Below are 22,047 nucleotides of genomic sequence, written 5' to 3'. Positions count from 1 at the left end.
ATCTGTTCTCTGCACCACAGCCTGCCTGCCTTTAAAACTCAAATGTGGCTTCCCACGGCACTTAGCCTAAAGACTCAAACTCTTGACCTAGCTGTCAAGACTTGTTGAGTCTAGCACTTGCCTCCTTCCCCAGCCCATCTTGCACCACTCTTTTCTTCACTCTCCTTGCCTAGTCACAAGCCCTTGCTCACAACCTCATCCTTGCCATGGTCCTTCCCACCACAGAGCCTTGAGCACGCTGTCTTCTTTGCTTGGACCTCTTTCCTTCTCAACTAATCTTCCACTTCTCTTATAGATCTCAGCTCTACCACTAGTCTTTTAGGAAAATCTTCCCCAACTTTCCAGTTTAGGCCAAGTTGTTTTGACAAATGTTCTCGTAGAACTGTGTTGCTTTCTTTTAGAATACTCATCTCTGACTATAATGATACAGCCATTCATTTGGTTATTTGGCTGCCTTTCCCATTTGCCTGGAAGTGCCAAAGAATATAGAAAGTATCTTTTTTTACTGTTTCCTCACTGTTCACTACCTAATACACTGACTTGAACAGAGAAGTATTCAATAGTTATTTTTGAAGTGACTGGATGAATCAAACTGGAATAATTGTTCTCCAATCATATTCCTCAGGTTTTCTGCCCCTACGCTTTTGCCATGATTTTCTTTCTGGGTTCAAAGCTATACCTAAATTTTATTCAATCTTATAGACTCCTCTGAATGGGTACTTTCTTGCCTCTGCAAATAAACATCATCTCTGGCTCCTGTGAAAACTATAGCACTTTGGCATCCGTTCCCTTGCCGTACATGATGTTACTATCAATAGACTGTGCCTCTTGTCCCCTTTATAAGTTCAGAAGCTCCTGGAGGGTAAGGTTGATTCATTTCCTTCGTTCTTTTCTCTTTTTTAACTCTGTAGAAGCTTTATCATTCTTTTTTTTTCTGTTAATGTTTTTATTCTTTAATTTTATTTTATTAAAAATTTTTTTATTTTATATTGGAGTATAGTTGATTAACAATGTTGTGTTAGTTTCAAGTGTACAGCAAAGGTTGATTCATTTCTGTTTACATCACTTGCAATAACTAGTACATTTCTTAGATGTAGAATTAGTGTATTTTCCTTATTGATTAATATATGAATGAAAGCTAAACACTTAGCACGTATTATGTTCTCAATTAATATTTATAAAAACAAGGGAAAATCATTATAGGTCCTTGTTAGTTCCACTGATTTGCAATGAGTAAACAGAACTGAATTACAAAACAGCAGTACAGACATGGTTCCCAGAGCAAATGCCTTCTATTCTGACCATTTATTATTATTTAAGAAGTTTAGTTTTTGTAGGTAGCAAAATGGTTCTAGAATTGTTTGATTCAACATGCTTTTTTACTTCCCCCTATCCCTTGCTCAGTAAGTTATAATGAAGACAAACTGATATTTCAGTAGAATTACTTTTTGACTTTCGACAGAATTAAAATAAATTTTGCATAGAATACAGCATTAAATGCAGTGTCAAACAGCTAATTTGAGAGAGGTGGCAGGATGGATTAATGGTGGTGCATAACATGGGTTGAACAAAACACCTGAGGACAAGGGGAAAGTTGTTAAAACCTTGTCACTGGGCTTCCCTGGTGGTGTAGTGGTTGAGAGTCCGCCTGCTGATGCAGGGGACACGGGTTTGTGCCCCGGTCCGGGAAGATTCCACATGCCGCAGAGCAGCTGGGCCTGTGAGCCATGGCTGCTGAGCCTGCGCGTCCTGAGCCTGTGCTCCGCAACGGGAGAGGCCACAACAGTGAGAGGCCCGGTACCGCAAAAAAAAAAAAAAAAGAAAAGAAAAAAAACCTTGTCACTGTCTACAAAAAGAAATTGAAAAACTGAAAATTTTTTTTAATAAATCCCCTTAGAACTTAAGCAACCAGTAATTGGTTGTGACTTTTCAATGCTTAACAAAAGAAAACAAAAGTCAAATGGATTTCCAAAGGGGTAAGTTTCCTCTTCATGCTCCCCAGGAGGCCCATTTATAATTTTTGACTCTGCACTAATGGGCCCAGTTCTGCCATGAAGCCAGCATTCCTTTCTTCTCCCACATACCGGTATAGACATTCCAGGGGCCTCTGCATGTGGGTAGAGAACTGCTGGCAATTTCTGTGTCCCCAAATACTGGAAATCAATGCAATTTAATTAACCTCTTTAAACATTTTTGAGTGCCTATTATGTGCTGGGTTTCCTACCAGGTACTAGCGATTCAAAGGTGAACAAGAAATCCTCTTTGCTGTGAAAAGCTTACAGCTTGGTGGAGTAGGTGGAAATATTCAAACACCATTCTTAGGTAAGAGAGACTGTGAAGACAGAGCTATAAAACAAAGTGCCTGGGAGCACAGGAGAGAGAGAGCATGAGAGAGAGAGAGAGAGAGAGAGAGAGAAAGACAGAGAGAGAAATTTGTTGTCATTGTGGGGCTTGTGGAAGTGAATAGGAGCTAGGCTGAGTTTGGAGCACTGTGGTTTTTCTCCCAGCATCCATCCACCTCATCTTTCCCTTGATGGGTGACAGATATGTGATTGGGTGAGACTGATCCTGCCCTGACTCCAGGAGTGAGTGCTGATTGGTGAGCCAGTGATTCTCAACTAGAGATAGTACCTGCTAGAGGGCATTTGGAAATCCATGAGGACACTTCTAGTTGTTACAAAGGCTGAAAGACGCTATGGGCATTTGATGGGTGGGGACCAGAAATCTTAAATGACCTATAAAGTAGGAAAATGACTCACATCATGAAAAATTGTCCTACCCAAAATGCCAGTAGTACTCCTACTGAGAAACATTTGTCTAAACAACTCAGAGAAATCTCATCCTGTATTGGTTCAGAGAGTCCAGGTCTAGGTCAGTTAGCTCACACTGGTCCCCTGCCATCAGTGTGGTCCAATCAAATAGACCTCTGGACTTTTCTTCAGTGGTTGTAGGGAAGCATCCTTTCTGCCCCTTATTGGGTATGCAGGAGGAAGCATGTAGACCCTACTTGATTCTGATTTAGATAGATTCCCATTCAATCTATATAAGCTGAATTTATTCAAGTGGTTTGTTTGCTTGTTTGTTTCTTCATTTTTGTTATTGTTTCTAAGCAGATTATTGGAATGGCAGCAATGTTGTTGAGGTATCAAATCTAAGTAAAATCTGATACGTGAACAATATTTTGTTTTCATCCTGGAGGCTTGGAATGACTATAAAATTCATAATATTGTCATAAAAAGAGAAATAAAGGTGAAACAAAAATAGGCAAGATTATTATTTATGGTTTAATGAGGAATATAAGTGGTGCCTGGTAAAAATCGTGAAAATCTAAGTTAAATTTGCAATGGTGTGTGTGTGCGCGTGCACGCGTGTACACATAATTACATAAAAGAAAAAGAGAGAGAGGGAGGGAGGAAGGAAGGATGCAGTGGCTATCTTCATACCTAACACACTGTAGAAATTTAAATCTTGTCCCTTTAGGAAAAATTCTGTCTCTTCAGCTTACAAAATCTACACATTAAAGAAAGCTAAAAGAAAAGATTATTAAGCACTTTGATTACTTAATCAAAGTCCATTAGCATATTCTAAAACCTTATAAGTTGTGATTAAAATAGATTTATTTTTATGCTTATTAATAATTCTTCTGCTGACATAAGATTAGTATTCTTAGCTACAAATTATTTTCCTACATTGTCAATGGTTCTTGTGGTATACTAAAAACAAAGAAGAGATGTACTATTACATGTGAATTAAGAAAAATTAAAGGAACACAGAAATAAAGTTCCACTTAATTTTTATATAACCGATTTCCCTCTTGTTGCAAAACTTACAAACTAGTAATCAGCACTCCCAAGTGACTAAACTGAAAGTAAACTACATCTGGAAAATGAGGAAGATGAGAAGGGAAGAGAGCCTTGGTACCTGGATACTGGTCAGAGTCGTGTACTGGTAAGCCTTGACCACCAGATAGTTTGCTTCCAAGTCTATCAGTCCCAGGATCATATACTTCCACCATCTTCGTCGTAAAATTGCCAGGAGGTTTTCTTCTCCTGCGTTACAAAGTTAAGAAGAAATGGATTAAGCTCTGAACACGTTGAGAAACTGTATATTTAGAAGGATTCTAAAATATATATTACAGTACTATATTTTTTACCGTACCTTATCAAACGTTTAACTAAACAAATGAATCAATATGTCCAAGAATGACATGCTTGTGCTTAGTTTACTAGACTTCATGGTAGATTTCAGCCCTTCAAATTAGTTCCTATCCCAGAACAAGACTGGACAGGTTTTTAGTTCACTATGCAAAACATTTTCTCACAAACATTTGAACAAAAAATTTTGTCAAGTAAAAATAAAAGGAAAGGTGTTCAGAAAGGCTGTATAAACACGTGAAATCCAAATCATCCTGAACTCAGGATTGTGGTAAAATAGACAAAAATGGAAAGAGTGTAGTCAAATGGTGCTTAGCCGCAGATCTGCAGTAAGGCTGCAGGGCGCCACCTTGAGGGCTCGCTTGCCTCTGAACCTTACACGCAGGTGGTGTGTGGGTGATGGGAAGAGAGAGGAAGTTGGGGGTCACTCATCGATGGGGAAGAGTGCCACAGGCCTTGGTCTTAATGCTACCAATGACTGCAAACTTCACCATCTTGCCTCTTACGCTGGTAGCCTCAGAACAGACTCTGAACTGCTTAGTTCTTCATCCTTATTTTTACATATTTCAGGCCTGAAATGTACCTTTTCTCAAAGTGGGGGAACATGATTATTAATAATAACAGCTTTCTGGGGCCAACCTGTGAGGAATCCTTAGAGGATGTGGAACATGCAGAAACCCTGAGTGAACGGTGATTCTTGATACCAAAGAAACAATCCAAACATTTGGCCCAAAGTATGCTTTCTCTTGCTCTTCAATGTGCTGATTCCCCTGCATGGACTATTCTTCCCCCAGCCTTCAAATGAAGGAGCAGCATAGACTCTACCACCAGGAAGCCTTCCTTGATCTCTCACTTTGATCTTCTCAGAATCGGTTGGGTTTCCGTGCTATGGGCTCCTTTAACACCCTGTCTTATTCCGCAGATACAGTACTTATCTCCCTGTGTTATAATGGCCAGTTTTCTTGACTCTGTTACTCATTAGATTATTAACAATTTGAAGAGAGTGACACTGTCTCGGTCATCACTTTATCTCTAGGGCCCAACAGTGCATGGTGAGTAGTCAATAAGTAATACAGAATCTATGAACACATTTTGTGTTTAATAACCTCAGCAATGTTAAATAACATTGAAATTGAAATATTTAAAATATATCTACTATAAATATTCATGCACCAGACAATGAAAATTGTTTTCTAGTTAGAACATCTGACATAAATTCATTTGGTGACCGTTTTACACATAATACTCTATACATAGGACATAAAAAGGTCAACGGCACACTGAACCGCAAAGCTGAAATTCTAAGGTCACAAGTCATTGTCCCAGTTAATTTACATGATGAACAGAGAATTGCTAAACTCGGAGCACACCAGCCACATTTCAATATGTGACATTGAAAATCTGGATCATGGCGCTGTTTGTTCCGCCAATCAATACATATTCAAAGTTACACAGATTCAAAGGAATGATTTGTTGTCTTGCTGTTTGTTCTGCTGAAGAAGTTTGCAAGCGAAACACTCTAAACAAATACTCCCATATTGTTTCACTTGAGCACCTGAGAACGTACAACACACTTGCTTAGCAAAATTGTCCAGGAAGGCAAGAAAGCTCTCTTTTTTTTTCGGCTGAGCAAAAAATGCAACCTTTAAAAGGACTGCTTAGGGATTTATCTACATGACTCTCATTAACACTGATGTATAACAGGCCATTAAAATTCTAGAATAGTGAAGATGTATTCTTTAGAGCCCTTGTGCCAAAGTGCTTTCTAAACCTCACGAAACCGGGCCATCCATAAAAGCACCAGCACAACTGGTGGTACGTTAACGTTTTGAAGCAAAAGAATTTAAAAAAAAATTAACTAAGAGGAGTAATAAAATCTATGGGTGCAAATTTTAGAATTATAATTTGGCATTTAAATTTGTTCTGTTATTATTCTTACTATCAACGTGTTCAAATATAAATAGAAAGCATAGAGAATAATGTGATAAGGTAATCTCCAACCTGATTTAATTAATGTTAAAATTTTGCCACGTTTGCTTCAGATTTTTTTCTGAGAAAGGAAATGTTACAGATGAAATTGAAGCCCCCTTTCTGCCACTGCCAGATTCCATTCCCTTCCCTCCTTCCTCAAATCACCATCTTGATATTGTTATGTATCCTTCATGTTCATGTCTTTGCTATATGTTTTCTACATATGTATGTATTTAAATGAAAGTTTATTGTATATACTGTACCTGTCATTCTTCTAGGGTTCTTTATACTTAACATTGTTCTAGAAATAGATCCCTATTTTTTAATGTAGAGAATAAATGTAATATACTTTAAATGATATATAATCACATTTTATGAATATGCCACAATTTATCTCATCTCCCACTGACAGACATTTAAGTTGTTTCCAATTTTTCTTTAAAGAACATCCTTGTACATATGTATCTCTATAATTGGTTTAGAGTTTAATTCTGTTTTCATTCTCTTTTTAAAGAACTGTGGAGTATGCCAGTACTCACAAATGTGAAAAACATAATTAAAGAAAGTAACCCTAATTGAAAGCAACATAGCGTTCCAGCAACAATAACTATGGCAATAATTGAGAATAGAGAGGGAAATTATTGACAGTCTTGATCATGTGACTCATATCTCATTTTACTAAGCATCAACAGAACGACCAATCAATGTGTTTTTTCATTTTTGTAACAAATACTTATATGATACTATGTACCAGGCAGTGTCTATGTGCTTTACAAATATTAATTTACTTAATCCTTATAATATCCCTGTATGGAAGGTATTTCTTTTAACCGTATTTACAGATGACAAAACCGGGGCCTGGAGGAGTTAAGTAACTTGCCCAAAAGTTCACAAAGATGAGACAGGATTTGAATTCATGACAATCCGGCACTAGGCTTCATACTCACTGGTACTGCACTATTTTGCCTTATTGGTTTGTAATTAGGGCACCGTCCTCAGGAGTCATTCATTTCTCATTAAAGGAGCTATCATGACCTGCTTGTCCCAACTCACATGCAGGGTGCCCCCTCTGCCAGACTCCAGGGGCGCCTGGCACATTGAAGCCGATGTGCACGGCGTCCCCTAGTGTTGCCGGTGCCCCGCTGCGCAGTCGTGTGTCCATTCCTGAATCAGCTTAGGGATGAGCATGTGTCCCATCACCCTCACTTCAGTATCAAAAGTTGATGTCTCCCTGCCTGATCTAAGTGCATGACAGAGTTTCCCTTGTGAAATGTAAAATAAGGCTTTCAATCAAATTTATGGCTCAACAAAGCCTAATGATAAGAATTACTGTTATATGCTGTACTACTAGTTGAAGCCTTGGGCGTAATAACAATGGTCACACATGGGGTGGGGCGAGCATGGCAGTGGTCAATGAATGTTGAATGAAGGAAGCGGAAACACCTGTGCAAAGACTGAAACATGGTCCACATTCACGGCAGCGACTGGAAACCTGAAGAGCCTTGATTCATGGATAGGACTCTTGTTCACCCCCAGTGGTGGTCTGAGTAGAGAATAAAAGGACTGCGAGACAGCACCAGAGGTGAATTCAGCAAAGGGAGCAAGAAGCTGCATTATTCTCAGGACTGCCTTTTCATTAAGGGCTCTCATGGGTGGGGTGATCCTTCATGGTGTTTTTCTGCAAGGACAGAACTCAGCACGCATTTGCACAGAGGGTCTGCAGCAAGAGTGAAGCCCCTGCAAAGAGAGCAAGACCCTTGCTTGAATGGACGCCTCCTCGGCTCACAACTTGAAGCCATAATGCTATCTTCCTTTACCAGAACTCCAAGGGAAGAGGTTAAATATTCATCAATGAATTTGAAAAAAGGTATGACTGAAGATGGAAGTTTTAATTACTCACCCTTAAAAGGTGAAATTTAGTATTAGGATGTAGAATTCAAAACAATTCTTTGGTCAGAAAAGTGAACAAAATAAATGTGCTAATAATAAGGAAATGAAAATGTAAGTGGTTCACAAAAAGAATTGCAATCAATTGCACTTCATAATGTGAATCTGAGGGTAAGGATGAAATATCAAAAGGACAAATAATGAAGATTACATTTTGTTTTGTATGGTTTCATTCACTGTCACTATTGGAGCCAGACAGTGAGATTAAGAAGAGCATAAAAGGCAGTCCTTTAATGTGTTGGCTTAGTGGCAACAGACCTGGGTTTGGACACTGATGTACCTTAGTGGTCCTGAGTAACTTGGGTAACGGCTCTGAACCTGGATCCCTCTACTGTAAAATGGGGACTGGAGCAACTATTTCATAGGGCATTGTAGATTAAAGGCAGCATGAATGTCGTATTTAAGCTAATATCTAATGCCAGGTATATGCACAAGACATGTCAGCAAGTGGTGGGGTCCTGGAATCCTTGAATCCTGACCAGCCACCCACCACAGACTGGCTCACTGCAAGGGATGGATCCTGCATGGAGGAAGCCCAGGAAAACGAACTCTTTTAATTTCTCATTAGGGCTTTAGCTGCACATCCTCTGTCTCTAACTCTTGAGATTGTGGATGGATCACACTGCAGCCAGCATATGACATTTGTCCAGACAGGAGGCAGCCTGAGGGCCGTGTCCTTGACCTTGACACCTCTCCCCTGGGCCAGATCCTTGTCTTCATTCTCCGGATCTCACTACTTGATCTGGGAGGGGAAGCCATGTGAACACACCCCTTCCCCCTAAGGCTTGAACTAGAAATAGCTTCGTTCTCTGGGACTCTAGTCCTACTGGGCCTTTCCAGGGTAGGGGCTTTGAGGAGGTGTTTCCAAGGTTACCACATAGGCTGCATGTGACAGGCAAAACGTAAAAGAGGAAACCACACAAAGGGTTCAAAGAAAGCCAAGAGGAGAAGAGACACGGCCTCAGTTCCCACTTTACACCCTTCACATCCCTCTCGCTCAAGTTCCCACTCACACTGCAAGATCCAGTTACCTGGATGTGAAGCTCCCATGGGAAGCTTTCCCAAAGTCTCTGCTTCCCCTCAGCACTTATTTCTCTTTTTTAACGTATCCTGAACTATGCCTAGCATAGTGATTTAGACAGATAGTTACTCACGTAAATAAGATTCTGTTATCAAGGTAAGATAGTTGAATAACACCGTTAAAATCTACTCGGTCATCTGGCTGTCTTCCAGAGATGCCTAATAAGGGTTTGGAAAAATATCTAAAAGCAACTAAAAATGAATCATAATCACGTAAGTTTCTGGTAGCTGTGACTTTAAGAGAAAATCCATATATGTGTAAAAATGATTGTATATAGGATAGGTTTCTTAACAGTAAGTTTATTTTATTTTTTTCAAAGTTACTTTTTTGGCATTGATAAGTAAAACAACATATTCTAGCCCTAATGACAAACTCAATCTATTACCTTTCTGACACAAAAACATATATATCTTATGATTCAAAAAATCTTTCAATGTATATTACCTTTTTAAACATGAAACGGATCACTTAAACCTCAGAAACCTTTTATTTCTGGATTTTTTAAGCTGTCATCTTTTATGAAGCTAAGATACATGATTTTATGTGGCACGCTTATACTCTACACCTTTGAAATATGCAAAACTGCTCTTTTTTAAAAAATTTATTTATTTTATTTATTTATTTTTGGCTGCACTGGGTCTTTGTTGCTGTGCACAGGTTTTCTCTAGTTGCAGCAAGTGGGGACTACTCTTCGTTGCGGAGCATGGGCTCCAGGCGTGCAGGCTTCAGTAGCTGCAGCACATGGGCTCAGTAGTTGTGGCTCGCGGGCTCTAGAGCACAGGCTCAGTAGTTGTGGCGCATGGGCTTAGTTGCTCTGCGGCATGCAGGATCTTCCCGGACCAGGGCTCGAACCCGTGTCCCCTGCATTGGCAGGTGGATTCTTAACCACTGCACCACCAGGGAAGCCCCAAAACCTGTGTTCTTGATGTATCTTAGGAGAGACACAATTGCTAACATTTTTTTCTTCGTATTAATAGAAAAATTGATAGTAAGTCTGCCTAGATTTTACCATAAAGGCAATTACAACAAATAGATAAACAAATAAAGAACTTTTCTGAAAGTTCAGGATGTCTAAAACCCCATATATGAAAACTGTGTACGGACTATTAAACTCTGTTGACCAAAATCTATGTGTTACAGGTTCCTCTACCTCTTAATGAAAATAGTGCATGAGAGCCAAACAACTCCCCTAAACAAAGTCCATTCAGAATTTAAAAACTAGATATACATTTAGAGCACCCATTTCATATTCTTGGAAAGAACACCCTATAAAGGGCTTCCCTGGTGGCGCAGTGGTTGAGAGTCCGCCTGCCGATGCAAGGGACATGGGTTCGTGCCCTGGTCTGGGAGGATCCCACATACCACGGAGCGGCTAGTCCTGTGAGCCATGGCCGCTGAGCCTGAGCATCTGGAGCCTGTGCTCTGCAATGGGAGAGGCCATAACAGTGAGAGGCCCACATACTGAAAAAAAAAAAAAAAAAAAGAATACACACGCTTGCATGCTAAACACTGTCACTATTGATCACTGAAAATCTTAAAGATGTTATGTTGTTGCATGATCCAACACAAACCAGTACTATTGTCCCATATTTCTAGCTGTGATAGACATATTTCTTTGTACTGATATATGTCATCCAACAACCAAAATTTAACCGATTAAAAGGGAGCACATCTTCCTACTCCAAACGCCTGTCCAGTTTATGCTTTTTGTTGAGCAACCAGCCCTTGGGGCCCATTTTAACTTTGTTAGCTCTTTTGCAGTTATCTATATGCACAGATTCTTGCCCTGAGACGTCTCACCAAGAGTTCTTCCCTTTTGATTTAGATAGTGAGTCAGCCAGCCAGGCTGGCCTTTCCTTTCTGGCTCCAGGAGACAGCCTTCTCAGAGAAGACAAGAATGGTGCCCTGCGGAGCTGTGGATGTGGCAGCCACGCCTTCCGTTTGGCAGGGCAACATAGGGAGGGCACTGGAGCCATTCAGCAGCGGGCTCAAACCCAGCCTCTTACGGGCACTGAGTGTATGATATTGTTACACAACTTAGTCTCTCTAAACCTCAATTTTCCTCAACTATACATCGGAATTACCAGGTGGACCTGCCTCCCTGAGTGTTGGTCAGGATTAAATGAGATATTTATAAAATGCTTAACATGCTGCCTCGAAAGGAGCTCTTATCATTATCTTGACTTTTATCACAGCTGGTCTTTCCTCATGACAAACTTCCGACATACGTGCCGTAAAGAATTTAACCTTGCCCCCAAAGAGGTCTGCAGAGGTCTGCAATTTGTCCTGGGGTAACGTTATGATTCCGGGCTGAGGATGGCCATGTCAGAAAGACCAATAATGTGATTTGGGGTGAAGGCTTTGGGTCACGCCCAGAGACTATAGAGAATCAATCAGGCTTACATAAGGGAGCTTCAGTAAAAACCTGAACACAGAGGCTCTACCGAGTTTCCCTGATTGGCAATATTTTGTCCATATTGTCACACACTGGTGCTGGGAAAGTCACATGTCTTGTCTCCTTTGGGAAAGGACAATGGAAGCCCTGGACTTGGTACTTCTTCAGGACTCTGCCTATGGGCTTATTCCCTCGGTGGATTCTAATCTGTATCTTTTCCCTGTAACAACTCAAACCGTGAATATAATAGCTTTTAGTGAGTTCTAGGAGGCTTAGTAGATTTCTGAAACGGACAGTGGTTTGGGGGATCCTCCCCCAACCCCGAACTTGCAATTGGCATCAGGAGAGAGGGTGGTCTTGTGTGGACTCTGAACGTTCCCATTTGGCTTAAACTCTCATAGTGTTATGAGGTAAGGGTAGTGTTGGGACTGTGCCCCTAAACTTTTGCACCTGGTTTTCCTCAAACACAACTGAATTTGTTCCTCTTCTGCTCAAGAACTCAAGTACGTGTTTGGTGCATCTCAGCAAAACGAGACCCCAGAACCCTCGAGGTCTGAATTCAAATTAAAACAAACAACTGGTGTCCTTTCCAGGTGATTTTAAACAATGTATGTGATTATTTGTGGTCTTGAAAGAATATAAGAATATAAGAAGAATATAAAAACTTCGTACTTTAAACCTAAATGTTCCGTCATTATAGAGATATCACTTACCGTGGGAAATACTGTTCACTAGCTCAAAATGGTTAATGATAGGTTGGCTGTGTGTGGGGTGGATGCTTTGATTTGAAATTATTCAAAGCAGTCATAATGAAATGATAGACTCATATAAATCTCTCTACTTTCCTGTGGCGAGCCTGCTGAGAAAACGTATCTGTCCTTTTTAATGACATGACTATTTTCCTTTTCTTCATCCCATTTTGTGAAAAGTGACCCTATTTGCCTTTTGAAGGCTTCCTGTAATTGGCTCTGATGCCCCCCGACGTTAGCAGATGAATCTGTCAGTTTTGTGAATTTTGTTTTGAACAAAGAGCTGTGTAGTAGCTAATGACACACGATGCAAGGGGAAGAGGCCAGAGCAGGCTTGCCTCCGGACTCCTGCCACCTGCTGAGCATATGCAAAAGACAACATGATACAAGACGCTAGCCTGAACTTTTGAGGGCTGACCTTGAGCTTTGACATGAGAGCATCTGTCATGGTGGACACATAGGTTAGACCCAACATGGGAAATTAGCAAGAGGAGCGTCAATGGGCCAGAAGCCTGGCTAAGCAGAAAGCTGGCTGGCCTCCTCTCCCCTGTTCACGCTCCCATCTCCCACACCAAATGTCAAGTACAGATCTACCAAGGCCACTTCTGTTACCTGACATTTATTTTTCATTGAACACCATTTGTCAGGACAAGGCCAGAGGCAACATATATTTACTTTCACATTTAACTGCCACCCTATACTCTAGGTTAAAAGCGTGACATCAGAGAGACACAGCCACTTAACTGGCTGTGTCACCTTGGGAAAGTTTACTCCTTAACAAAAGGGGGCAAACACTACTTACTTGAAAATGTTACTATACCAGTTACATGAGAAAATGTATGTAACATCTCTGGCTTCCAGTAAATATTTGATAGCTTTGCTATTAACAGCCTTATGAAGAAACTATTTTTCAGATCATGAAATCAGGTTTTGAAGAATTTTAAGTAATCTGTCCAAGGTCTGTCCTGACTTTTTACTGCAAAGCATTCACTACTCTAAGAATGATGCTTTTTGTTTACACGGTACATTTAATAAAACAAATCAGAAATACTTTAATCTTTTTATCAAATCTTTCTGAAATTAAGTTCAGTAGAAACAAGGCAGCATTTTCTGAGTAATGCAATAATAGTATGCAATGTGTACTTCTAGAATACACACACATATATTCTAAAACATATTTCCATCTGAAAATATTGAAGAATATATTCATGCAGTTAAGAAGTTTCCACTTTACTAACCTAGTGGTAATGAGCACCATAGCACACAGATTACCATGTTAAAATATCATTTTCAAATTTTCCACAAAAAAAAGATAATAATCTTGGAGAAATGGTTCATTGCAATTCTGGATCAGGAAATGTAATACAAGTTAAACCTGGAACATTTTGTTATACAAAAGAGCAAGGAAACAATAAAAAAAAACTACTTGGGTTGTGTCAAAAGGACTCAGAGGCCAACTTGAAGTGTCTTTTGTATAAAACTAACACTGGGGCTTCCCTGGTGGCGCAGTGGTTGAGAGTCCGCCTGCTGATGCAGGGGACACAGGTTCGTGCCCTGGTCCGGGAGGATCCCACATGCCACGGAGCGGCTGGGCCCGTGAGCCATGGCCACTGGGCCTGCGTGTCCGGAGCCTGTGCTCCTCAACGGGAGAGGCCACAGCAGTGAGAGGCCCGCGTACCGCAAAAAAAAAAAAAAAAAAACCAAAAAAACCCACTGAAATGGATTGAAATGCATCAGATATGTTTAAATCCATGAGTTCATAAAGAATCTAACAGCAATAAAAACAATCACAACCAAATTTAAAAAACTAATTGGTCACTATTGGATATTAGTAAACCAACTCAATATTTTGAAAATTGGTAAAAAAAGGAAAAGAATCAAGTTTTCCCCCCTGGGATTCTCATATGAACTATACCACTAGGTACTTAATTGTAGATGAGGGGATGTTGATCTTTATGGTGATACTCTAGCTAATAAAGAAGAAATGAGAGAATTAGAATATCACCATTTTGCATACTCTAATGAATACAGGCCTAGAAGGTCAAGCTACTAGCATTTCAAAGAAAGAGGCAACCAAGCATTATGTTTTATGTGCTTCCTGGTGGATGAACAAAACACTACGTATGGGAAAAAAAAAGAAAGACACCAAATCTGATCAAGTTTTAGGACTTAACTACACCAATTTAAGAAATACAGAGGTCACAAAAGTATATATTGAATTACTCTAGAAATATTCAATCAGCAAAAATCCAGATTGTGGGATATACTGTAGTCCAGCTACTCAGTTTGGCCTGTTGAATGGCAGTGACAGCAGCAACTGAGAATTTGTCAGAAATGCAGAATCTCAGGCAAACCCCAGACTACTGATTCCAAACCAGCATTTGATCAAGTGCCTAGGTTATTCCCATGCATTACAGTTTGAGAAGCAGTGATTGTATGGACCACCTGATAGATTCTTCAACAAAGAAATTGCAATAAAAATGAAAGAAGAGAGCTTCAAGATGGCAGAAGAGTAAGACTCGGAGATTACCTTCTTCCCCACAGATACATCAGAAATACATCTACACGTGGAACAACTCCTACAGAACACCTACTGAACGCTGGCAGAAGACCTCAGACCTCCCAAAAGGCAAGAAACTCCCCACGTACCTGGGGAGAAAAAGAAAGAGGAAAAGAAAAAGGGCAAAAGAAAAAGGAAAAAACAGAGATGAAAGGATAGGGACGGGACCTGCACCAGTGGGAAGGAGCTGTGAAGGAGGAAAGGTTTCCACACACTAGGAAGCCCCTTCGCTGGCGCAGACTGCGGGTGGCGGAGGGGGGAGCTTCGGTGCTGCGGAGGAGAGAGCAGCAATAGGGGTGCAGAGGGCAAAGTGGAGAGATTCCCACACAGAGGATCGGTGTCGACCGGCACTCACCAGCCCGAGAGGCTTCTCTGCTCACCCGCCGGGGTGGGTGGGGGCTGGGAGCTGAGTGTCGGGCTTCGGAGGTCGGATCCCAGGGAGAGGACTGGAGTTGGCTGCGTGAACACAGCCTGAAGGGGCTAGTGTGACACAGCTAGCTGGGAGGGAGTCTGCGAAAAGTCTGGAGCTGCCGAAGAGGCAAGAGACCATTGTTTTGGGGTGCGTGAGGAGAGGGGATTCAGAGTACCGCTTAAACGAGCTCTGGAGATGGGCGCGAGCTGCGGCTATCAGCGCGGACCCCAGAAACGGGCATGAGACGCTAAGGCTGCTGCTGCCACAACCAAGAAGCCTGTGTGTGAGCACAGGTCACTATCCACACCTCCCTTCTGGGGAGCCTGTGCAGCCCGCCACTGCCAGGGTCCCGTGATCCAGGGAAAACTTCACTGGGAGAATGCGCAGCGTGCCTCAGGCTGGTGCAACGTCACGCTGCCTCTGCCGCCGCAGACTCGCACCGCATCCGTACCCCTCCCTCCCCGCGGCGTGAGTGAGCCAGAGCCCCCGAATCAGCGGCTCCTTTAACCCCGTCCTGTCTGAGCGAAGAACAGACACCCTCAGGCAACCTACACGCAGAGGCGGGGCCAAATCCAAAGCTGAACCCCGGGAGCTGTGCAATCAAAGAAGAGAAAGGGAAATCTCTCCCAGCAGCCTCAGAAGCAGCGGATTAAATCTCCACAATCAGCTTGATGTACCCTGCATCTGTGGAATACCTGAATAGACAACTAATCACCCCAAATTGAGGAGGGGGACTTTGGGAACAAAGATATATTATTTTTTTCCCCTTTTTCTCCTTATATGAATGTGTATGTGTACTCTTCTGTGTGTGATTTTGTCTGTATAGCTTTGCTTTCACCATTTCTCCTAGGGGTCTGTCCATCCGTTATTTATTTATTTATTTTTACTTAAAATTTTTTTTCTTAATAATTATTTTTTATTTTAATAACTTTATTTTATTTTAATTTATTTTATTTTATCCTTTCTTTCTTTTCTTTCTTCCTCCCTCCCTCCCTCCCTCTCTCTCTCTCTCTCTCTCTCTTTCTTTCTTTCTATTTTTCTCTCCCTTTTATTCTGAGCCATGTGGATGAAAGGCTCTTGGTGCTGCAGCCAGGAGTCAGTGCTGTGCCTCTGAGGTGGGAGACCCAGCTTCTGGACACTGGTCCACAAGAGACATACCAGCTCCACATAAAATCAAACGGCGAAAATCTCCCAGAGATCTCCATCTCAACGCCAAGACCCAGCTTCACTCAATGACCAGCAAGCTACAGTGCTAGACACCCTATGCCAAACAACTAGCAAGACAGGAACACAGCCCCATCCATTAGCAGAGAGGCTGCCTAAAATCATAATAAGGCCACAGACACCCCAAAACAAACCACCAGACGTGGACCTGCCCACCAGAAAGACAAGATCCAGCCCCATCCACCAGAACACAGGCACAAGTCCCCTCCACCAGGAAGCCTACACACAACCCACTGAACCTACACACAACCCACTGAACCAACCTTAGTCACTGGGGGCAGACACCAAAAACATCAGGAACTAAGAATGTGCAGCCTGTGAAAAGGAGACCCCAAACACAGTAAGATAAGCAAAATGAAAAGACAGAAAAACACACAGAAGATGAAGGAGCAAACCACCAGACCTAATAAATGAAGAGGAAATAGGCAGTCTACCTGAAAAAGAATTCAGAATAATGATAGTAAAGATGATCCAAAATCTTGGAAATCGAATAGACAAAATACAAGAAACATTTAATAAGGACCTAGAAGGTCTAAAGAGCAAACAAACAATGATGAACAACATAAGAAATGAAATTAAAAATTCTCTAGAAGGGATAAATAGCAGAATAACTGAGGCAGAAGAACAGATAAGTGACTTGGAAGATGAAATAGTGGAAATAACTACTGCAGAGCAGAATAAAGAAAAAAGAATGAAAAGAACTGAGGACAGTGTCAGAGACCTCTGGGACAACATTAAATGCACCAACATTCGAATTATAGGGGTCCAGAAGAAGAGGAGAAAAAGAAAGGGACTGAGAAAATATTTGAAGAGAATAGAGTTGAAAACTTCCCTAATATGAGAAAGGAAATAATCAAGTCCAGGAAGCACAGAGAGTCCCATACAGGATAAATCCAAGGAGAAACACACGAAGACACATATTAATCAAACTATCAAAATTAAATACAAAGAAAAAATATTAAAAGCAGCAAGGGAAAAACAACAAATAACATACAAGGGAATCCTCATAAGGTTAACAGCTGATGTTTCAGCAGAAACACTGCAAGACAGAAGGAAGTGGCAGGACATATTTAAAGTGATGAAAGGGAAGAAACTACCGCCAAGACTACTCTACCCAGCAAGGATCTCATTCAGATTTGACAGAGAAATTAAAACCTTTACTGACAAGCAAAAGCTAAGAGAATTCAGCACCACCAACCCAGCTTTACAGCAAATGCTAAAGGAACTTCTCTAGGCAGGAAATACAAGAGAAGGAAAAGACCTACAATAACAAACCCAAAACAATTAAGAAAATGGTAATAGGAAGATACATATCGATAACTAACTTAAATGTAAATGGATTAAATGCTCCCACCAAAAGACACAGACTGGCTGAATGGATACAAAAACAAGACCTGTAATATATGCTGTCTACAAGAGACCCACTTCAGACCTAGAGACACATACAGACTCAAAGAAAGGGGATGGAAAAAGATATTCTATGCAAATGGAAGTCAAAAGAAAACTGGACTATCAATTCTCATATCAGAAAAAATAGACTTTAAAATAAAGACTATTACAAGAGACAAAGAAGGACACTACATAATGATCAAGGGATCGATCCAAGAGGAAGATATAACAATTGTAAATATTTACGCACCCAACATAGGAGCACCTCAGTACATAAGGCAAATACTAACAGCCATAAAAGGGGAAATCAACAGTAACACAATCATAGTAGGGGACTTTAAAGCCCCACTTTCACCAATGGACAGATCATCCAAAATGAAAATAAATAAGGAAACACAAGCATTAAATGATACATTAAACAACATGGACTTAATTGATATTTATAGGACATTCCATCCAAAAACAACAGAACACACATTCTTCTCAAGTGCTCATGGAACATTCTCCAGGATAGATCATATCTTGGGTCACAAATCAAGCCTTGGTAAATTTAAGAAAACTGAAATCATATCAAGTATCTTTTCTGACCACAACAGTATGAGTCTACATATCAATTACAGGAAAAGATCTGTAAAAAATACAAACACACAGAGGCTAAACAATACACGACTTAATAACGAAGTGATCACTGAAGAGATCAAAGAGGAAATCAAAAAATATCTAGAAACAAATGACAATGGAGACACGATGACCCAAAACCTATGGAATGCAGCAAAAGCAGTTCTAAGAGGGAAGTTTACAGCAATAAAATCCTACCTTAAGAAACAGGAAACATCTCAAATAAAAAACCTAACCTTGCAACTAAAGCAATTAGAGAAAGAAGAACAAAAAACCCACAAAGTTAGCAGAAGGAAAGAAATCATAAAGATCAGATCAGAAATAAATGAAAAAGAAATGAAGGAAACGATAGCAAAGATCAATAAAACTAAAAGCTGGTTCTTTGGGAAGATAAACAACATTGATAAGCCATTAGCCAGACTCATCAAGAAAAAAAGGGAGAAGACTCAAATCAATAGAATTAGAAATGAAAAAGGAGAAGTAACAACTGACACTGCAGAAATACAAAAGATCATGAGAGATTACTACAAGCAACTCTATGCCAATAAATGGACAACCTGGAAGAAGTGGACAAATTATTAGAAATGCACAACCTCCTGAGACTGAACAAGAAATAAAAAATATGAAGAGACCAATCACAAGGACTGAAATTGACTCTGTGATTAAAAACCTTCCAACAAACAAAAGCCCAGGACCAGATGGCTTCACAGGCAAATTCTATCAAACATTTAGAGAAGAGCTAACACCTATCCTTCTCAAACTCTTCCAACATATAGCAGAGGGAGGAACACTCCCAAGCTCATTCTACAAGGCCACCATCACCCTGATACCAAAACCAGACAAATATGTCACAAAGAAAGGAAACTACAGGCCAATATCACTGATGAACATAGATGCAAAAATCCTCAACAAAATACTAGCAAACAGAATCCAACAGCACATTAAAAGTATCATACACCATGATCAAGTGGGGCTTCTTCCAGGAATGCAAGGATTCTTTAATATACGCAAATCTATCAATGTGATACACAATATTAACAAACTGAAGGAGAAAAACCATATGATCATCTCAATCTATGCAGAGAAAGCTTTTGACAAAATTCAACACCCATTTATGATAAAAACCCTGCAGAAAGCAGGCATAGAGGGAACTTTCCTCAACATAATAAAGACCATATATGACAAACCCACAGCCAACATCGTCCTCAATGGTGAAAAACTGAAACCATTTCCACGAACATCAGGAACAAGACAAGGTTGCCTACTCTCACCACTATTATTCAACTTAGTTTTGGAAATTTTAGCCACAGCAATCAAAGAAGAAAAAGAAATAAAAGGAATCCAAATTGGAAAAGAAGTTAAACTGTCACTGTTTGCAGATGACATGATACTATACATAGAGAATCCTAAAGATGCTACCAGAACTACTACTAGAGCTAATCAATAAATTTGGTAAAGTAGCAGGATACAAAATTAATGCACAGAAATCTCTGGCATTCCTATACACTAAAGATGAAAAATATGAAAGTGAAATTAAGAAAACACTCCCATTTACCACTGCAACAAAAAGAATAAAATATCTAGGAATAAACCTACCTAAGGAGACAAAAGACCTGTATGCAGAAAATTATAAGACACTGAGGAAAGATATTAAAGATGATACAAATAGATGGAGAGATATACCATGTTCTTGGATTGGAAGAATTAACATTGTGAAAATGACTATCCTACCCAAAGCAATCTACAGATTTAAAGCAATCCCTATCAAACTACCACTGGCATTTTTCCCAGAACTAGAACAAAAAATTTCACAATTTGTATGGAAACACAAAAGACCCCGAATAGCCAAAGCAATCTTGAGAACGAAAAACGGAGCTGGAGGAATCAGGCTCCCTTACTTCAGACTATACTACAAAGCTACAGTAATCAAGACAGTATGGTACTGGCACAAAAACAGAAATATAGATCAATGCAACAGGATAGAAAGTCCGGAGATAAACCCACACACAAATGGTCACCTTATCTTTGATAAAGGAGGCAAGAATATACAATGGAGAAAAGACAGCCTCTTCAATAAGTGGTGCTGGGAAAACTGGACAGGTACATGTAAAAGTATGAAATTAGAACACTCCCTAACACCATACACAAAAATAAACTCAAAATGGATTAAAGACCTAAATGTAAGGCCAGACACTATCAAACTCTTAGAGGTAAACATAGGCAGAACACTCTATGACATAAATCACAGCAAGATCCTTTTTGACCCACCTCCTAGAGAAATGGAAATAAAAACAAAAATAAACAAATGGGACCTAATGAAACTTCAAAGCTTTTGCACAGCAAAGGAAACCATAAACAAGACCAAAAGACAACCCTCAGAATGGGAGAAAATATTTGCAAATGAAGCAACTGACAAAGGATTAGTCTCCAAAATTTACAAGCAGCTCATGCAGCTCAATAACAAAAAAACAAACAACCCAATCCAAAAATGGGCAGAAGACCTAAATAGACATTTCTCCAAAGAAGATATGCAGATTGCCAACAAACACATGAAAGAATGCTCAACATCGTTAATCACTGGAGAAATGCACATCAAAACTACAATGAAATATCATCTCACACGGGTCAGAAAGGCCATCATCGAAAAATCTAGAAACAATAAATTGTGGAGAGGGTGTGGAGAAAAGGGAACCCTCTTGTACTGTTGGTGGGAATGTAAATTGATACAGCCACTATGGAGAACAGTATGGAGGTTCCTTAAAAAACTACAAATAGAACTACCATATTACCCAGCAATCCCACTACTGGGCATATACCCTGAGAAAACCAGAATTCAAAAAGAGTCATGTACCATAATGTTCATTGCAGCTCTATTTACAATAGCCAGGACATGGAAGCAACCTAAGCGTCCATCAACAAATGAATGGATAAAGAAGATGTGGCACATATATACAATGGAATATTACTCAGCCATAAAAAGAAATGAAACTGAGTTACTTGTAGTGAGGTGGATAGACCTAGAGTCTGTCATACAGGGTGAAGTAAGTCAGAAGGAGAAAAACAAATACCGTATGCTAATACATATATATGGAATCTAAGGGAAAAAAAGAAGTCATGAAGAACCTAGGGGCAAGACGGGAATAAAGACCCAGACCTACTAGAGCATGGACTTGAGGATATGGGGAGGGGGAAGGGTAAGCTGTGACAAAGTGAGAGAGTGGCATGAACATATATACACTACCAAATGTAAAGTAAATAGCTACTGGGAAGCAGCTCCATGGCACGGGGCAATCAGCTCGGTGCTTTGTGACCACCTAGAGGGGTGGGATAGGGAGGGTGAGAGGGAGGGAGACACAAGAGGGAAGAGATAGGGGAACATATGTATATGTATAACTGATTCACTTTGTTATAAAGGAGAAACTAACACACCATTGTAAAGCAATTATACTCCAATGAAGTTGTAAAAAAAAAAATGAAAGAAGAGAAATCTGTGGGTTAAAAGAACTTAAGAAAAATATGAACCACTTGTAATTTGCAGATCTTATTT

At 40.2% G+C, this 22,047-nt stretch overlaps 1 protein-coding gene across 2 annotated transcripts in view; it reads right to left on the bottom strand.

Annotated features, from left to right (window-relative positions):
- SLC35F1 (solute carrier family 35 member F1) overlaps positions 1–22,047 on the bottom strand; it is a 485,769-nt gene that overhangs the window by 93,666 nt on the left and 370,056 nt on the right. For both annotated transcript variants that reach the window (XM_030853597.2, XM_060283702.1), the window contains exon 3: positions 3,922–4,049. In XM_030853597.2, the coding sequence (XP_030709457.1) occupies positions 3,922–4,049 (128 nt within the window). The remainder of the gene's footprint in view (positions 1–3,921; positions 4,050–22,047) is intronic.

This window comes from Globicephala melas, chromosome 14 (assembly GCF_963455315.2).
Source record: "Globicephala melas chromosome 14, mGloMel1.2, whole genome shotgun sequence".
NCBI lineage: Eukaryota > Metazoa > Chordata > Mammalia > Artiodactyla > Delphinidae > Globicephala > Globicephala melas.
Note: the sequence above shows the minus strand (reverse complement) of the source record. Positions and strands in the feature narration are given on the sequence as shown.